The sequence below is a fragment of the Alligator mississippiensis genome, chromosome 12 (assembly GCF_030867095.1).
Source record: "Alligator mississippiensis isolate rAllMis1 chromosome 12, rAllMis1, whole genome shotgun sequence".
Lineage (NCBI taxonomy): Eukaryota > Metazoa > Chordata > Crocodylia > Alligatoridae > Alligator > Alligator mississippiensis.
The window spans coordinates 8,129,515-8,149,571 of record NC_081835.1 but is presented as its reverse complement, the minus strand read 5'-3'; the positions used below and the strand labels follow the sequence as shown (position 1 = coordinate 8,149,571).

At 40.7% G+C, this 20,057-nt stretch overlaps 1 protein-coding gene across 2 annotated transcripts in view; it reads left to right on the top strand.

The window, feature by feature from the left end:
* Positions 1–19,193, top strand: part of PDZRN3 (PDZ domain containing ring finger 3) — a 187,536-nt gene extending 168,343 nt beyond the window's left edge. For both annotated transcript variants that reach the window (XM_059715827.1, XM_019499648.2), the window contains 6 exons: positions 2,331–2,418; positions 9,721–9,819; positions 12,643–12,705; positions 13,770–13,871; positions 14,875–14,991; positions 16,739–19,193. In XM_059715827.1, the coding sequence (XP_059571810.1) occupies positions 2,331–2,418; positions 9,721–9,819; positions 12,643–12,705; positions 13,770–13,871; positions 14,875–14,991; positions 16,739–18,292 (2,023 nt within the window). In that variant the 3' untranslated portion in view covers positions 18,293–19,193. The remainder of the gene's footprint in view (positions 1–2,330; positions 2,419–9,720; positions 9,820–12,642; positions 12,706–13,769; positions 13,872–14,874; positions 14,992–16,738) is intronic.
* Positions 19,194–20,057: the final 864 nt, after the last annotated feature.

The window sequence follows — 20,057 nt, the reverse complement described above, 5'->3', positions numbered from 1 at the left end:
TCATGAGAAAAGTAATTACAAGTGTACATACAGTCTAGCTTTACAGTATGACCTAACAGTACCCCTTAAATATTAGGTATTAAACATCACTGTGGACATCATCACTATCTTGTGTTTGCGCTACCTTATGTTTCCTTCACTGTGCCTGTAAAAGTAATATTCAGGCATAAAAGGGCAGGATATGTAGATACCTCCATCTCCAGGCCTATGCGTGCAAATGAAAAAATCACTGTACTTGCTGATGGTGAGCACACGTGTTTTTTTCCCATGGCACAATCAATGTAAAAACAAACCTCTCATGTTTATCTTCTCTTATGCCCAGTTCCAAAGTTTATTGAAGTCAATATGACCTTTAAAGGACAACTCAGACCTAAAGGAAAATTAGATGTTTTTACTTAAGGAGCCTTTCATTCACATGGACACGTGCATCTAGTTAAGAAGGAAGCAAATGGAGTGTCACTTCGATCTTAAAAGTAAATAAGGTTGCTGCATATGCTACATATGATCACCAAAGAAGTATAATGCTGAAAGTCCCAAAAATGCAAGCAGCGAAGCAGTCTGATAAGAGGTGGAATTTAAAAACAAAATGCCAGTAATGATTGGAAATGTAAATAGAGTGGAGTGTGTTTAAATTGCTAATCGTTAAATACACCCCATTGTGTTTAAATTGCTAATCAGTAATAGTTTATGGTTTTTAAACTTAAATTATTGGGAACCAAATACAAAATACAATGCTTAGCAACTGAATCATATTTTATATGTTCAGAAACAATTATGAATATCAACGAGGCAGTAAAGGAAATTTAATTGTGCACACCTGGGCTGCACAAATGAAACCAAGTCTGGTGTTCTGCCCCTGCTCCCTTGTGAATGTCTCTCCATGTCACAAACCCGTGGTACCTCACAACTGAGAGCAGTGGGAGGTCTGTGTTTAGCTGAAACCATTAGAGGTGTTGCAAGCACCTCTGGGATTCTTGGCTGTAGCCATTTTGTCTCTTCGCTTGTGTTACCTTCCTTTGTCCCCCTCTCCCGCTGTTCTGATGCAAAATTGTCAAAATCCTGATCTCCATAATCTCAAGCACAATGCATTGCATCTTCCCCTCCCACTGCGGATATCTAATTCCTTCTCGGTGGGTGCATCTACACACATGCTTTACTGCGGTGCTAACTAATTAGCCTCACAGTAAAATGTCACCGTCTACACATGCACCCGTATTAAGGAGCAGTAAATTAGTTAACTCTGCTGTCGGATAGTACTGTCCGGGACAAGCGGACTAGTTACACGGGCAGAAACGCAGGTGTAGACAGTGACTGGGGCTGGCTGGGGTACAAGGTTGCTGTCGTGTGGGGGATGCCTGCTACCTAGCCCTGCACTGTAGCACCATTGTGCCCCAGCCAGCTCCACCGCAGCATGCTGAGCCAGGACAGAGCAGCTTTGACCCCCTGGGCACCCTGCCACACGGGGTGCTCTGACCTGGCCCAATGTGCTGCAGTCCCGGGTGCATGTGTAAATGCTGCGCCTGGGAGCAATAAACTCCAGCATGAACTGTGCCGGAGTTTATTGCCACATGACAATTACACTTGTAGACGCACCAAGAGAGACTCGCTGTGATACCCCAAGCAAGCTACTTAAGGGCAGTTTCCAAAAACTACTTGTATCTCTAAACAGCTTTTTCAATCTGGCGCTTAACCTCCCTGTGTACTAGTTAGCCCCTTTCCAAAGCGGGAGTGTAATTATCCACCTCTTGCAATTATTGAGTGGCTAAATCTGTGAATACACTCGGAGCATTTCTGGTAATCCACAGAAAGGTGCAACTTCAATGTGATGTGCTATGGGCACTCTAAGAGGTGCCTAGTAAAATTCAGACAATGCTTTATAACCCTAAGTTTTTATTGAGGAATTCAGAAGAACCATTTAGGCCTACATGCTGTCTATCTCCAAGCGGAGCAAGGGTTTCAGTAGTTATACAGCTTCTCCCAGGCTGTGCTGGCCCTTTACCCTCCTCACAGATTCCTGTTTGTTTAGGAGGTTGGTTTCACACCAGGAAAAATTGCAAATGTTAAAGGCAGTAATAAAACATGGTAAAGAGGCTTTTACTTCTGTCTTATGTTTTCCACGCTTAAGGGCGCAAGACAGTTTCTATAATTTTATTGTGCCGGTGTAGTGTGTTTATTTTCATAAACCACGCACCGTGGATTACACACAAACTAGTTGGTCTGGTCCTGTTGCAAGTCTGTCATATTAATGATGGCCCGCCACACAACTAGGGTGGATTAGTATGCTAATCAGAACAGGGATTGAGATCCTAAAGTATACTTTGTTTTTCCAGCCATTCATCAGTGCATGAATTCTACGACCCGAATGACTACATGGGAGGCATTCATCAAGAAATGGACAGAGAGGAGTTGGAATTAGAGGTACTTAATAACTATAAATCATGGTTTAAAATACACCTGGTTTAATATATTTTAATGCGTCGTAGAAATAACATTTGGTATCAAATTACAATTGTACGTGTATATCAAGACGTTTTTAAATAATTATGCGCGACAACGTTGCTCTCTAGTTATTTTGCAGACAGCAATAATTAATGCTAATATAATTAACAGTGTATGTAACTGTATGTCATGTAATTACGAGCCAGATCCTCAGCTGAGAGACTGGCATAGCTCCATTGATTGAAGTGGAACTATGCTGTTTTACGCCAGCTGGGATTCCGGCTTCCTGCAATTACGGATTTAATTACAGAATGTGAAAAATCATATTACTTTGTGGGCGGCGGGACAAGTGCCACAAGTTCATACTAGACAATTTAAGAATTTCAGTACTTCAAATGGTTTAACTCTTCCCGCCCCCCAACTACTCTCTGGTTTGAAAACAAACACTCTAAATCTTATCATTTGAAGCTATTGCGAAATTGTAAAATCAAAGAAAAGATATAAAACCCCTACGGTGTTTCTCCCATCTTCATAACTTAAAAATGGCAGCTGTGTATGTACAGAATCACAAGGAGGCCTCTGAAGATATCTAAGGCCATCTTCCATTTTGTCCACCTTATGTTTAAATGCCCAGTCACGATGGATCTTCCAGCACCTCTGGCTGGAAACTTATGTCCCATAGGGAAACAGATCCTCAGTTTTCCCTTTCTGAATTTTCTCACATTTCTTCTTCAACCCTCCTTTCATTCAAAACACAGCACGGCTATGCAAAGTAGTTCGGCAGAGTAGTTATGCATGTACTTAGCATCAGGGTTACTCATTAATCGCATCAAAATCATCCATCATTGTTTGAATACAGTAGTATATGTGCTCGGACACATGGTATGCTCGCGCTGCATAGCCCTACATCAGGGTAACTTTCTAGAAACCACTTTAGAGATATCCTGGGCAAAAATACACCGGTGTAAATGACAACCTCTTAGCCACTTCTATCCCAGATTAATAATTTGCTCAGTACCAACAGGCTGTTGCTGGCTCCCCACCCACTTAGTGACAAAGTGCTGCAATAACAGCTACTGCGCAGCAGCTACCCTGGGAGAGCTGGTCATCTATCTGCTGGTGTCATTCACAGCAGTGTATAAAAGTGATGCAGTTTATCCCAGTGTTAACATGTTGTGTATCCAGCCAGTCAATTTAATAGATTTTGTAGATACTGGCTAATGCATCAGTCTTTAACACTGAAATCCAATCCATAATTCTATGAAATCCAATATATTTAATCCACATGGGTCTGACAATATAACAGGGGTTTGTCTTAGTTTGCCTCCATCACCGATACATGGTATCACTTCATTTTCCAAAGTGGTCGTCACTGTTTAGCTGTGCTCCCATTTCAATCAGTGGGAATATTAATATTGACTTAATGGGGAGCAGAGTTAGCTCACATCAGAAGCATGAATTTGCCCACCTGTGTAAGTTTTTGCAGGATCAAAGACTTAACGCACGCAAAGTTTACAAGATAGCTTCAGACTTTACACGTCTAGTGGCAATTGGTCTTGATTCAAACTCAAACAGAAACTGATAAATAAAATATCAGTGAAATAAATTTTGTCACCAGCATTTTCCCCCCAAACAAATCTCTTTATGCAGTGCCCTCTTTTGCAATATAGATTTTGATCTTAATGAAAATGTGGAATATAGCACCCCTTTCTGCAACTGTCTTTTGAAAAGAGTGTCTTAAGAAACCCATGGTAATACTGTGGATAAATTATTTTGCTGCCATTAGAAGGTCAAATGTTTGAGCTCAAAACTGTTTAAACATGTGCACTTCAGTAGCCAGTCGTTAATGTGGCTTAAACCACAACATTAATAATTTTGACATTGATATAGTACTTGGTGGCAAAAGGTGATCATCTCAGTAACACAAGCAGCTGAACATTACAAAAGTCTCTGTGGCCTAATAGTATTTCTTAAGAACCACTAAAGATTCTTGTTCAAGTCTTGGAGACTATGATCAATGGAAGGGTCAAAGTGCTAACAAAGGCTCAACTGGCTAGTTGCATTTTTGTTTGCCTATTGATAGATGTGTTTTAAAAGACCACAAAGGCATTTGTTTCATAGACTGTAGTGAGAAAGTCTAACGCAAGAAAACAATCAAGTCCAGCTTCTGGCCTTGTATGTCCATAAATTGTGTTCTGAATTTCAATAAGAAGCGTCTCATCTAAACTTTTATGGCCTAAAAGGGACCAGTTACTTATTTGTAACAAGTAAAACAAGAGCAAACTAGTGAAATCCACTAGTTATTAAAAAGCTTTCTGTAGAATACCAATATGGGTTTAGTGCATTCTGGAGTCAAGTAAAAGCCACCAGAATTATGTACCCACAATTGTTGCCAAAAAATTAAATCACTGTGTGTTCATTTTGGTAAAAATAATTAAACAAAGTGCTATCTTGAAGTCCTCATAAACAATGACACTGACCAAATATGGAACGAGTGTTTCATTTAAAATTAGACGACACACTTTCTTTGCAAAAAGATCCTGTCACAATTAAATTTCAAGTTCAGTGAGAAGAAAACTGCACTCTAGGATTTCCCTGCAATGCCATGGGTTAATATGTTTATTCAAACAAGACTGCCCCAGCTGTCAGACGTGCACGGAGAAGGTTCCCTTGCTATGTTAATTCCCTTAGATTACAAAGCAGAAAATGCTGAATTGAGGATGATGGCTTGCTCTCTCCAGTTTGACTCTGCTTCTGCTACCTTTCTAGATTTCCTGCATGCCCAAGCAGAGGGCAGAGATTATGTGTCTCTGTTATACTTCTCAGGTATAGGGATGGGGATGAATTTCTGAGCTCCACTGCAGTACAGTTTGAAGAGGGCAAAGGAAGGGAGGGAAATAGAAAACAGAAGGTCTTTTATCTAAAGATAGTGGCATCCCCCTCTGTCCATCCCGTCTCCCAAAACATCTTGCCTACAGAGTGGGCTCTTCCTGCTAAGAAACAACTTTTGAACAAGACTTTATAGGTACTTTTATGTCCTCTCAAATGTGCAGTCTGATGTGATTCTTGAAGCTTCCAGTATGACATTTGCAGATGTTGCAGTGGTCTGCTCATCTCCCAAGCAAGGAGGTAGCAGCCCCAAATACTGGAAGAAATGACCCTTAAAAGATCTCAGGGACAGCAGCACGTCTGTGCAAGAAACCACTAAAATCTGCACAGCCAGGACTCTTGCAAGATGGGCTACAAATTCCAAATCCCACCCCACCCACCCCTACCAAAAATAATTTTCCTGATAGGGCTGATGACTGTGCTCTACAGAGCTACCTGTGCCTATGTTTGTGGCATGTCTAACAACATACTTCTTACTGCCTGTTTGAACATATTATCTACCCCCAACACCCTGGCATCTGAAGTTGTTTTGGGCAAATTCACGTTAGGGGAGTGGGATCCCTTTCAGGCAGTTCCTCAGTATGAAGAGGCATGGATTCAGAGCAGCCATCCTCTCATGGAGGATCCTAAACACCTCACTCACCTAGAAAGATAAATATAAAGACTAGTTCTTTGGGTTTGGTCCGAGAAAAAATGATTGGAAAAGTTCAAAAGGAATGACCGCAATGCTGTGGTCAGTAAGCCAATTGCACTGTGAAGTGAGATCAGGGTTACCAAGGCTATTTTTCACCTTCTTGGTAAAGCCCAAAACCAAAGGGAATGGCAGGAAAACAGGTGGCCGGGGGAAGCGGGGTTAATATTTGAAGGCACAGCATAGAAAAAGATGGTTTTAAAAAAAATGATTGATTTAATTTCACTAAGCATCTGAATCAAATCTGAGTATTTTGCCCATCACAAACCATTCATTTCAAAGAAATAATAATGCTCATTTCTGCCTATTGAAGCAAAGGTCTTGCATGCAGGTGCAAACTGGCCATAATTTCGGATCATCAGTAAAATAATTCAATAATCCATTGTGAATGAAGGTCCTTCTGGGCGTATGGAGGTTCATTTACTATTAACACTTACTCCAGATCCATTATGAAGAGTGGTCGGAGGCATAATATCATGGTGCATATTCTTTCTTGTTGCCGTGCTATAAATGCCATATGGATTTCAGCAGCCAGATCCTTGATCTCGCTCTCCCTTTCTCTCCCAACTTGGCAAGGGACCAGGGTTCTTTTAGGCATCTTTTTTTCTGTGCAGAGTTCATAGGGAGAAAGAGCACAGACCTAACTTTCACCTGACCTATGTGGGCAAAGGATCCAGATGCTAAGTAAATTATGTGTGTAAATGTTATGTTACTGCTTACCAGAGTTTCTCACTCAGATGAGTATCACGTTAACACTGCAGCCCTGAATCAAGCCCAGCACTGCCCACAGCCACGGTTCTGTGGCTCTGGTACAGGCCCAAGGCTACCGTACTTTCCTCTGCTTAGGAAGCATAAATTTTTCGCGATTTTATGCAGCGCTCATCACTGCAGAATTGCAACACCTGGCTGAGTGCTAATAACACAATAAAACTGAGGGCGCCCAGGACAGTTCACCGCCTGGCTGGCAGCATAGACACTCCAGAGCGATAGGGAGTCTCATCATCTGTGTGCCAATAGTGATTTTTAGACCTTTGAATTCTCAGTACGTAGGGGCAAACTCTCAGAGGGCTCTGTAGATAATAACTCTTGTTTTGTAGAATCAACTCGCACCCCTGAAAATAATCTGCGTTTTTAAAAATTTAGATTTATGCAATTGTATCTATAAAATCTTTCAAAGCTTTATGATTATATTAAAACTTTATTGAGGCGAAGGCACACAGAAAACAGCTGCTCTGATTTTTAAGCACACAAAATTATCATATTTAGAGTTGCATAAAATCCCAGTTTTTCTGCTTCCACCCAGGGTGGGAGGGATTGTACCCAAGGGTAAGTCTACCAACTAAATATCCATAAAAATCAGGTTCTAAACACCTGCTCCGAGTCTTTTATTTTTTTTTCAAGGAAAAAACAATTTTTTAAAGATTACTTATCTAAACACTAGTTTCCCTTAACGTGCATACTACATAATACACCAGGTGATTATTAACTTCAGACTATCTTCGATGCTGCATTTTAAAACGCAAACACCTGCCTACATCTGAAGTGTAACAATGCCCATTTTAATTGTCAATATGCATTATTAAACAAATAGTAAATTAAAAACAGGCTATAAAAAGAATTGGTAAATAACATCATCTCCTCTTCCAGAAATGAAATGAATAAAGGAGTTACCAAGTAGGACATACCTAATAACAACTAAATGTCCCCATTCTTTGGTGTATTTTGTTACTGCAAAACAAAATAGTGCGTCTCTGCTACATTTTACTGTCCTGTATGCTTTGCTTTTGCTTTATGGTCACAGTCTCCAACCTGTAAAGATCAAAAGACCTTTTTTTTGTTGTTTTTAGAGGTACCTCCACTAAGTCTCTTTAAGGTACATAGAAAAATGCAGTATACTAGATTCTGGCCTCAGCTAACACTGGGATAAAATCTAGAGCAAACACACCGACTGCAGTCACTGGCATAACTGAGATCAGGCCCACTTGATCTAAGCTTTCCTGCTGAAGAGCTTCAGAAGCTCTTCTCTGAAAGTGAAAATGCTTTAGAAATATGGAAAAAAAATTCTGCCATTAAACCAATGTGCTCAACCTTTATGTAACAAAAGAGAAGAGAAAGAGCAGCAGTTCACCATGGATACTATTGACTGAAAGCATTTAAATACCATCTGAAATGTCACTGACATTACCGCTATTTTGCAAATAATAATAAAAATTAAAACAAAATAAAAAAAAACAACAAATTACACCTGTTGACAAGTAAATAGCAAGAGATTGCTGATCTTGGCAGCTGCCATCTAGACGTGCCAATAAATTATTCATATCAGTTCATTTTATTGTCTTTCCCCCTTATGAATGGCACCAGAGGTTGAAAAGGAAAATGTTCTGCAATAACAAATTATGTTATCAAGACTTTTTACATTTGAATACACAGTAAGAAGTCAAAGAGACTCATTCATGCTACATACAGAAGGGGTCTTCTCACCCCCCACCACCACCACCTTATTGTTTGGGAAGATTCAAGGATTCCTACATGCCCTTTTGCCCAAATTTTCAGTTTTCTTCATTGATTCCCAACAGCAGGTCTCTATCTCAGCAATTTTATTACATTCAGCCTCAATTAGGCTACAGAAAACCTTTGCAGACCTCCTGCTGTAGCACACCCCAATAGTCAGCTGTCAGGGACTCTTAAAACATTTTAGTACTTGTGTCTACACGCAACCACTGGTGGAAAATGGGGCTTCCATTTCTCACGGGAGAAACCCCTCCAGACTAGCACGGTGACATGACTAGCCACAACATGGTTCTGCCCCGAAAGGTCCTGTCGTCTGTGAAGTGCAAGTCCTTTCAACTCTCTAAGGACCTCAGGACTTCCACGGACGCCATTCGTGGGATGAGGAGACAGCTGTGATAGCTGGGAGCTCTCCCCTCTACGGGAATGCTTGGTCCCACGTCTCCTCTAGCTCTACAATACCTTTCCCCTTGCAGAAGACTGAAAAGCAACCATGAGCACAGGGAGAGTCTAACCCAGGAGATTTCTTTGTAGCAATAAAGTCTGGATTTTTCTTTTTTTTTTTTTAAAGAAGGCTTAGATGTCTCCAAAACCAACAGGGTGACCAGAGAATACTAAAAGGGTATAGCATTGCTTCACCCAAGCCCTACCAAAGTACTGAAGGCCAAGGCATATTTCTACAACCAGTGTCAGATGCATTTCGGAAATCTATAGATCTTGCTCCCACCAATGTTTCTCTTTCCTCTGAGCCACTTATTAGTCATTCTTTTCCGACAGTTACAAAATACGAGGATTAAGGTAACAGAGTGCTGTCCTCTTTCAAATCAGTCAGAAAATAGTGTGTCAAAATTCTTCACTGCTTACAGAAAAATATATACTAGCTATGGCAAATATTGAAATAATATGTTCTGAAGTATTTTAGCATTTGAAGTCTTGCCACTACGTGAAATATAGGTAATTTTTCTTCTTTAAAATCAATAGAAGGTCCATTTTCAAAATGACTTTATATTGATTGAGGGGTTAAAAATGCCCCAAGTATTGATTGCCTGTACATAATCACTTTTTGCTCAGTACGTTAACTTGGTCTACACGGTAAAATGAAAAGAGATCCAGTATATCATTTAAGCAAAATATTTTCATTGCATTTGAAAAACTGCTTTCATCACTCACAGATGTGTCATTTCTTTGCCTAGGAGGTGGACTTGCATCGAGCGAACAGCCAGGACAAGCTCGGCCTTACTGTCTGTTATAGGACCGATGACGAAGATGACATTGGTATTTATGTAAGCGAGGTAAGATTGAGCAGCTTGACACAAGATCCAATTTGTCTTTTAAATGGCAGTGCTGGATTTAAGACAAATGCCATCCTTGCTCCCATTCATACTGTATCTGGAGCCCTTCCAAGAACAGCTGGAAGTAGAATAATGTGAAGCGAGCTGATTATTTTTCCTTTTCTCCAAACTGTGAGTGAAATCCTGGGCCCGTTAAAGTCGGTGGCAAAGCTCCCATTGACTTCAGCGGAGCCAGATTTCCACTCTCTATTTCAGTGGAGTGTACTTCAAAAGACAAGACTGTACTCTACCATAGCAAACAATTTTCCTCCAGCATTTCTCATCTGTTTCTTTTCTTCTGTGCTTTCCTCTTCAGTACTGACATATATTTATGTACATAAAATACAGAGTGAAGTGTTTAAGCAGCTTATTGTGATGCATGTCAGTGTGATTTTCCCCTTGGCACTTCTTTTCCAGGAGCGTTTAAGAAAAAAAAAAATCTCTCTCAGCACCTGTGTATAATCCACAAAGAAAATGGAAGTTCTCCTTGCTTCTCCATAAATAACAAACAGAAATTAGTACCTGAACCATGTTCACGCAGATAGTGCAACAGCAAAATCAACAGCTTTTGGCATAGTCCCACTTATTAACTGTGTCTGGCAGAAATGCCTGCTTTTCAGCTGTGCCCACATCCTCGGGTAGCAACCGGTGGGGATGGAAATGGCAGTGCTGCTTACTATGATGATGATCTCTTCAGTGAACACACTTGATTAACAGTCCTTGCAAGTCCAGCTTGAGATAATCTTTGAAAGGGATTTCAACCTCCTGTAGAAAACCAACGTATGTGAACGAGAGGAAGCCTGTACTTCTCTAGTCACAGCTGTGAACCACATCATGTGGTCTATACACAGATTAATGGTACACTGATTTACTTTACACCTGGCAAGGATTCTTCCCTGTAATCCTACGGACTAAGGCCCATCCACCAAATTTCCATACATGACAATCAGTTTGAAGTCAGCTTTTTAGAGACACAAGCAGACCATTCACTCCAACTCCCTATTTTGTTGAACCAGCTTCTACAGCTCTCTGGTCCCTCTGTCACCTCTGACGCACTTGCACACACATGTGCCCACTCCACCATGCACTCAAAAGGCTTCAGCAAGAAAGGTCTGAAGACCTCATGGCTTCCATATATTTTGTAGCAAGGCAGCATCAACGAGTATGTCACATTACACAACCTCGAGGGCTGCATTTGTGCAGAGAGATAATGAAGTCCTAGGATGAAACGTCTTGCCCCAAGCTTCTCCAACCAGCCTTTCATCCTCTCTCTTGGAATAGCACAGCTCGAAGTAACACTTCCCATTGTTGAGCCCCACAAGTTGTCCCGTGGAATGGCTTAGAAACTACAAAGATACACCAGGTTTGGTGGTGGCCTTCTCACGGGTGTAAATCAGAAAGCACGTCCTTGATTTCATGGCAGTTAGTCTGGATTTACGGAGGTGGAATGGATGGCAGTGAAAAAGGCAGCCAGGGTGAGATAAACAGATTTCCCTTCATGGGCCTGATCCTGTGAGTAAGAAGTTAGCTCACTTCAGAGCGAGAACAAAGGCAGTGATACCCAGCACGCTCACAGGAACACCCCATCATCATCACCCTAACGACAGGGATCCTTTTATGGTATGATTCCTTGCATAAGTTCCCTAGGTTCTACTTTAATAGGAGTAGTAATGACTATATTAAGCAACCCTGGGAGCTCTTCAGTCACCCGTTTTAGGGTCTGCTTAACTGTTGCAAACAGCGTCTTTTTGTCCTTCATACTTAATTGCAAAGGCAAAGATTTGTTTCGTGTCTGGCTATAACTGTGCAAAGTCCAAGGACCTTCTTCCATCCACATGACAGCGGTTGTTCAAGGCTGTCTGCAGAATCACTTGAGGCTCACTGCACTGATCTTTGAGCTTCCTTTTAGAGGCTGGAACAAATTAAAAGCTACAAAAAGGAACATAGAAAGGAAACCAGTTGTGACTCTGCAGAAATCTGTGTACAACTCCTGATGGAGTCACAGGTACAACCAGTCAAAATTTTAAATTCACCTTTTTTATTTGGCACAAAACGTGACTTTTTCCATGTTTCCACTTGGGACAAAATACAAGTTTTTGTCTGAAACCCAAAAACTTTTCAGATAAACCTCTATGACATGACATGTGATTTTCCTAGCCAGCACAAGCTGTTCCTCAAGGTTTGGTAACCCCTGCACTAGCCTATTCCAATCCATGGACAATGCTGGGGTAAATGCTTTAACTGGGGTTTAATCCTAATGTCCTTGTACTTACCAACCTAGAATTCGAAAATGTACATTATGTACCTGTCAATTCTACATTTAAAACTGCCAATAATATATTAATGTTCATTACATTTGATTTCTGCGTTAATTTTTTCCTAAGTGATATAAAGAGAAAACAGCTCCAAACATGTTTATTCCTAATTCTGCGTTGCAAGTAAAAGACATGCAGGCTCAGATTACAGCCCTGCATGTAAACATCAAAATGTTAAATAACAAAACCCAATTAACTCATGCAATGTTTAATACAAAACCGGTGTCTTCTTTGGTGACTAGTGACATGAAAAAAACATTTTGTATTTTACTCGGATGCTTTCACCTGCGTTTTACCCCTTCTCATGAAAGCAAGTGAAAACTCTCGTAATCATTAGGTGAGAAGACCCAACCATGGACCCAGCATCTCCATTTAATACGTTACTCGCATCATAAGCATGGTTTAAAATGGGAAATGAAGGACTGAGCTTTTAAACCTCCAACACATTTACAACTCTTCTGTTTTGTAGATCGATCCCAACAGTATTGCTGCAAAAGATGGTCGTCTACGAGAGGGAGATCGCATTATTCAAGTACGTTGTGCAAATGATTGAGAGGTTGATTGCATAGCCCAATAAACCACAGCCATTCAACTGTATACATCAAATTGCTTCATTAACTTTATTTTAGGATCACTACCATGGGAGTCATTCTATGATTGTCTGATACGTATAGCTTTTTCAAAAGATTTTCCTTTGAGCTCCTGTTTAGCTGATTTAGTCAAACCCCTAATGGCTAGATTTTGGTAGCCTTGGTCACGTGGAGTAAGTCCTATACTAGCCCGAACAGGAATGGCTGAGTAAAGGTTAATAAGCCATTTTTGAACTGAGGTGAGGCATTAACCCTCCACCAAACTACCTGCCTCATTCCTAACAATGATCGATCTTTTCCTCCCTCCCTAATCCCGGTTTGCACTGGACCGTTTTACCAGTACACCTTGCCTTTTTTCAGAGCTGCTTGGCACACATTAACACTGAATTCTATCTCCCTCTATCTTTGCACATGGCTACACCCATTTTCAGTGCAACACAAGCATTTTCTTTGCAGACAAAGAGCCCCACCCTGGACTGCTATACAGGATCCCCCTACTGCAGTCCCACGGTGCACATGCGTTTTTGGAGCAACCAATTTGGTAGCACTTTAGTACTCTGCTGCCAAGGGATCCCAGTGATCAGATGTCCAATTCGTGTCGAAATGCCAAGCAAAGTCTCCATAGCCACATACAGCTTCCATCAGCGAATCTGCCACAACACCTACAACTTCTGCCACAACTTCATCAGTGATCTGATGAAGAACATCTTGCATTTAAAGCTTGTCTAATTTTATTCCAACCATGCAGCTGGTCCAATAGAAGATATCACCCTCCAAAAAAAACTTCCTTGCCTCCCAGGTAATTCCTTGGCCATCGTGGCTACAATATCACTCTGACACTGCCGTAACATTTACATACGTTCTCCACGGTTGCAGATTCATGCAGGGACACTATGTACCATGTTTCATCCCAGAATCTATCCAGCCAGGCAGCCTGAAAGAAAATGTGCATCCAAACTAAAGTATTTTACCCTTTTGCTGATTCTTCTTTATTCAATATTTTTAGATTAATGGCATAGAAGTACAGAACCGAGAGGAAGCTGTGGCACTCCTCACCAGTGAAGAAAGCAAGAATGTCTCCTTACTTGTAGCAAGGCCAGAAATTCAGGTACTGTTGCATCCAGTACACAAAGCTACCTTATATTTACCATAGATTTAACACAGAGAATCTGCTTCCTAGAAAAGTAGTAAGTCGTTTTTTTAAAGAGGGTTAAGATTTCTATTTAAAAATATGTTCTGCAGTTAGATTGGACGCACGCAGCATCTGAAATAAGGGAAGTTTGAGAGTTCATGATCTTTACATGACATTTTGTAATTCAAGTTTCATGAATTATTAATATGTGTTTCAGTCTGGTTAAAGACACAGATAGTACATGTTACAGATGGTTATAATCACATCACTAGAAGGTGTTACAAATGATTACAAGCTGCAGTTATAAACAACCTATTGAACTCTATAGTAAACCCCCAGCAATTGTTCAATCATTTATTAAAACATCATTAATCATTTAGTAGCCTTATATAAACCCTCGCTAAAGTGGAGCCTTAAAGTAAAGCGCAACTCACATTTTGGTTAGGTCCAAGCAGTTCTCAGCTGCAGGGTTTGGGTTTGACACAAGATCCTTGACTTTTCTTCTAGGTCTGAGATAAGAGGGGTCATGCTCATTCAGCAGCATTTACTGCAATTATTAGTGGGGATATATGTCCGTCTTTCTAACAGTGCCTGCCATTCTGGGCATAGTTCAGGCTTGGGCTGGTGAGTGCAGTGATACCCACTCCCCCCCTTTTTTTTCCCCTTGAGATAAGTGGACATGACATTGGGGTGGAGGAGAGATTGTTGTCGAGAATAGATTTCTATTCTGATTGACAGAACAGCTAAATCAATTACTGTGGGACAGATTTACTATTGGAGAGCCAAGCACCCAAATGCAAGGAAAAGATTGGGAAGATTAGTGTTTTCACTTAAGAATAGCTCATGCAGGAGACATGCACAGTTGAGATCACTGTACTGTGCCTCCCTCAATCTCCTGTTAATTTGCTGCAAAGAAGTTGCCTGCGTCTGTCACGTTACATTCATATTTGGAGTGTTGTTGCTGTTCCCTATCCTGCAGCTGGATGAAGGCTGGATGGATGATGACAGAAATGATTTTCTGGATGACTTGCACATGGACATGCTAGAGGAACAGCACCACCAAGCAATGCAATTTACTGCCAGCATACTTCAGCAGGTAATGTTGTGTGATGCTGTCAAAACCTCACATCACTCTTAGGGGGTCTGATACTGAACTTGGCTGAATGTATTTACTGGGACTTTTAATGTGGATTTTTGTTTTGTGCTAAATCATGATATTCCATGACTCAAATCGAGAATCATGTAAACTACATGGAAAACGTCATATCAGTAAGCAAAGCCATTTTCAAATCCTCTCTCCTACCCTTTAACACAAATGCAATTCAAGGGCTTTCAATGCCCTTTCTCATATTCTCCACTGTCCTGGCTCTGCTCTTCAAGAGAAGTCAAAATTAGATATGTAGGTGTTAAGAGGATGGAATGGAGAATACTGAAAATGAATAAATGTCATTATAAAATCAGGTGAAAGATAAAGAATTCTCTATGTGGAAATATTTAATCCTAAATCAAGTGTAACATTCTTGGTAGTGAGAGGTTTCCTCCACATTACAGACAGTGGGCTATGGGGCGCAGTTCTGGGCTCTACATTTTCGGAAGGATTTAGAGAAACTAGAAAGAATCCAGAGCTGAGTGACAAAGGGGTCAGAATACAAGCTGGAGGAAGAAAGATTGAGAGCGCTAGGTATGATCGGTTTGGTGAAAAGGAGATTAAGACTGAACATGACAGCAGGTTTCAAATATTTGAAAGGATGCCATAAATAAGAGGGAGAACAGTCATTCTCCCTTGCTGCACAATGTACGATGCAGAGCAGTTGGCTTAAACCTCAGCAAAGCAGATTTAGCCTCAGTCTCAGGGAGAAAGCAAAAGAACTTCCCTGCAAGTCCCTTCCAAACCTGCGATTCCATGACTGCGATTATGGCAACGACTATTAAAGCAGCACTTTCAGAAATAGAAACCCGGCATGGCATTCAGCATAAATACGCGGTGTCTGCCTCAAAGGCCTTGCAGCCTTAACAGATGAGGCAGGCAGCCAATGGAATAACAGGGGGGGGAAAGTTTATACATGAGCAGGGATCCTGGTTTTCTCTGATAAAACAATTTTTTTTTTAAATGACAAATTGTAAATTCTCTGATAAAACCCCCCAAATCCGCAATTAAAATGAAACGCCTATATATAATATATAAAATTGTAAATCTATCAATAGAACACTGTGTTCAATTGATAGATATAGTTATATAGAGAGATATAGATATAGAGAGAGCTAGAGAGATCTCTCTATATATCAATTGAACACAGTGTTTTATGGATATATTTACAAATTTAAAGCAGTTTGGAAGCCTATCAGTGCCCATATCACTATAATAGAATAAATTCTGAATACCTATACATTTTGGTTTTTGATTTTGATATTTCTGGAACTCTGCCAGCCTGCAGAGAGCGCTTTGCAAAAGTGCAAAATCCACGTGGTCCTCTGCCAAAATGAAAAATTGGCCTTTTTCTTGGGGAAAGGGGGAAATCCGTGTTTTTCTCCATTTTCTCCATGGGAAGCAGAAAACCTGGAAATCTGGTGTGATAATTATACAGTTGAAAATCTGGCCCTGAGCTTTGTAGAAAACCAGAATATGATTTTCTACAATTACCCTGCCTTTGAGTTCTTTCAAATGTAAAATTTTCTATCTGTGCTGACTAGAAGATGCAAAGAAACTAAACACGCCATCCATGCAGAGTGAGAAATCTTTAAAATTGCTCTAAAGCTTTTTTTTTTATTATTGCTCTTCTTTAAAACTTGCAGACTGCTCACCTGTAATTCTTACTGTTTTACATTTTGGCTTTTGTTTCCAGAAGAAGCACGACGAAGATGGAGGTACCACGGACACTGCAACGATTTTATCCAACCAGCACGAGAAGGACAGCGGTGTGGGACGTACAGATGACAGCACTCGCAATGACGAGAGCTCAGAGCAAGAGAACAACGCCGACGATCACACAACTTCCTCTAACACTTTAGGGAGCCAGAAGAAGCTGCCGTACAGTCACGACACGCTTGGAAGCGGCGATATGCCATTCAGCAACGAATCGTTTATCTCGGCTGATTGCACAGACGCCGATTTCCTTGGCATCCCGGTAGATGAGTGCGAGAGGTTCCGGGAACTACTGGAACTCAAGTGTCAAGTCAAGTCTGGCAACCCCTACAGCCTCTATTATCACAACAGTGCCCTGGATATGAGCAAAAGCGACCAAGAGAGCGTCGACAGAGAGCTGGAGATGCTGAACGAGGAGCTGCGGAACATCGAGTTGGAGTGTCTGAACATCGTGAGAGCTCATAAAATGCAACAGCTGAAAGAGCAATACCGAGAGCCCTGGATGCTCCATAACAGCGGGTTCCGCAACTACAACACGAGCATCGACCTGCGCAGACACGAGCTCTCCGACATTACAGAGCTCCCGGAGAAATCCGACAAGGATAGCTCGAGTGCGTATAACACTGGGGAAAGCTGCCGAAGTACACCGCTCACACTAGAGATTTCTCCTGACAATTCACTGCGCAGAATTGCAGAAGGAACCAATTGCCAAGGCAGCGAGGGGGCAACTGCATACAATGCCGCCCAGAAGAATTTGCTACCTAGCTCAGAAAGTCATGAATCCAGCGCTGCTAAGTATCACTCGTCTCCTAAAGATCCTGACCTTGACAAGCAGCTGGAAAGCAAGGACAGAAAAAACAGCGATGGAAGCAAAAGCCCAACTCACTCTCAAAAACCAGGTGGCTCCTACATCTCCCCGTATCATCACTCTCCGTACAAGCATGCTCATATCCCTGCCCATGCACAGCACTATCAGAGCTACATGCAGCTGATTCAACAGAAATCAGCTGTGGAATATGCACAGAGCCAAATGAGCCTGGTCAGCATGTGCAAAGACTTGAATTCGTCAAGCCAGAGCGAGCCCAGGATGGAATGGAAAGTCAAGGTCAGGAGCGATGGGACCCGCTACATTACGAAGAGGCCGGTCAGGGACAGACTGCTGAGAGAGCGTGCCATCAAGATTAAGGAAGAGCGCAGCGGTATGACTACGGATGACGATGCGATAAGTGAAATGAAGATGGGCCGTTACTGGAGCAAGGAGGAACGGAAGCAGCATTTGGTGAAAGCGAAGGAGCAGAGGCGAAGGCGAGAGTTCATGATGCAGAGCAGGTTGGATTGTTTAAAGGAACAGCAAGGTGCAGAAGAGAAGAAGGAAATGAATATCATTGAACTGAGCCACAAAAAAATGATGAAGAAAAGAAATAAAAAGATATTTGACAACTGGATGACAATCCAAGAACTGTTAACCCATGGCACAAAGTCACCCGACGGCACAAGAGTGTACAATTCCTTCCTGTCAGTGACTACTGTATAATCTCCATTGCTGAATTATGTACATAAAACACTACCATTGGGGTAGAATTCACTGCCTCGTTCAATGTGGCAAGTTTTTTGTATATAAGATACAGTCATCCACTTTATAGTTCAAGTACTGAACTCTACAACTCTGGGCGCTGACACTCTGTTGGAGAGCGGAGAGAAAGCTCACCCGTCTTCTTCAAAGGCAATATTAACAGACCCTTTTGGAATACTGATTGTACTTTTTATTTTATTTTTTCTTGTTACCATTTACATGAAGTGTTTTAATATCAGCAAATGTATTACCCATACTTACACAGGTAATTTGCTTTTAACCTATATTCATATTAAAAAGTTACACATGCTTTTCTTTGCCTAAACACAAAAGCAACTGCAAATATGTAATTTTTTTTTTTTTTGTGAAACCATATTTTGTGATATTACTTTGCTGTTGTGTCCTTTGGCGCACAGTGCTGTTTATCAATATTTAGCTCAAGGTTTAAGCTCAAAACTATTGAATTCCTGATAGAGTCAGTCTCCTGTAATATTTAACATTTATCAAAACAGCAGTCTTTTAGAGTTAGGATCAGCATTTAAACATTTTTCTTTGTGAGGTTTCTAAAGGAAGTATATCGGTTTCATCTGAAAGGCCTGAAGCAAAGTACAGTATACTGCAGCTTTAAAGGATTTTAAAGCATGTTTGCAAATGTTGCGACCTGTTGAAAGAATGTGCATGTACAGCCGATTTGTTTATATAAAACAGTTTGTGTAATTTGAAAAGCCCATGGTAGTACCTGTTTGCTTTGTAGATTTGAATGTACTGAATTATAAAATCATGATTAGTTACACAAAATCATGATTAGTTACAAACATTAACAAGTAAATTGAAGTAAAATAAATTATTGTTTTATATTTCATATGCTCTGAATTTATTCTTTAGCCCAGAGTCTTGTTCAAGTTGCACTGATAGATGCGGAGCGCAGCAGAAAAGCAGGTTGCTCGTTTGCTAGAGGACTGCCTGGACCGCTTGCTAGATTCTGAATCAGCATGACAAAAATGCACTCCACTTTTTTGGTTTTGGGGTTTTTTTTTAAATCTTTGTAGACCTCAACCACCGAGAATTATTACAGATAAATAGTAAGACTAGAATTGGATGATAATTCTCCTATCATTTGGCAGAACATTTATTACAGGTGACCTCTGGAGGAAAAGGAAAAAGGGACTTTTGCCCTATCCCTGCTATTTTTTGGGTTTATTTATGATAAACAAAAGTAGCCTGAATATTTGGTGTTGATTCCTCTTCTGCCCCAGAACGAGTAGAAACAAAAAGCATTCCCTTCCCCACTCCACTTTTCTTCTCTCTCATTCTTGTTAGAAATCCAGATGTGGTCAAGGCTGAAATACTTGACAAATACGAAATACTCAGAGAGAAGGTTGGGAAAATAAGAGGGAAAAAGATTGAAAAGCTGTTCAAAAATTGTGTTAAACATTTAATTCCAACGATTGATTAATTTTTGGATGAATTAAGCCATTCAGTGTCCTCAGATGATCGGCAATGGTTCATTTTGAACAGCCCTTGTGCCTCTTTCTAGGCTCCACCAAAACAGAGAGAACACACTTTATATTCTTAAGTTTGACGGACATACAGACTAAGACAAAGAAAGACGGAAAGAGAAACAGAGAAAGAAAGAAAGAAAATCAAACTTTTCAAAGTATTCTGTTCATTATAAAAAAGCAAAATGTATAAGTTATTTTTAAAATCTTTTGCTGGTCACATAAGT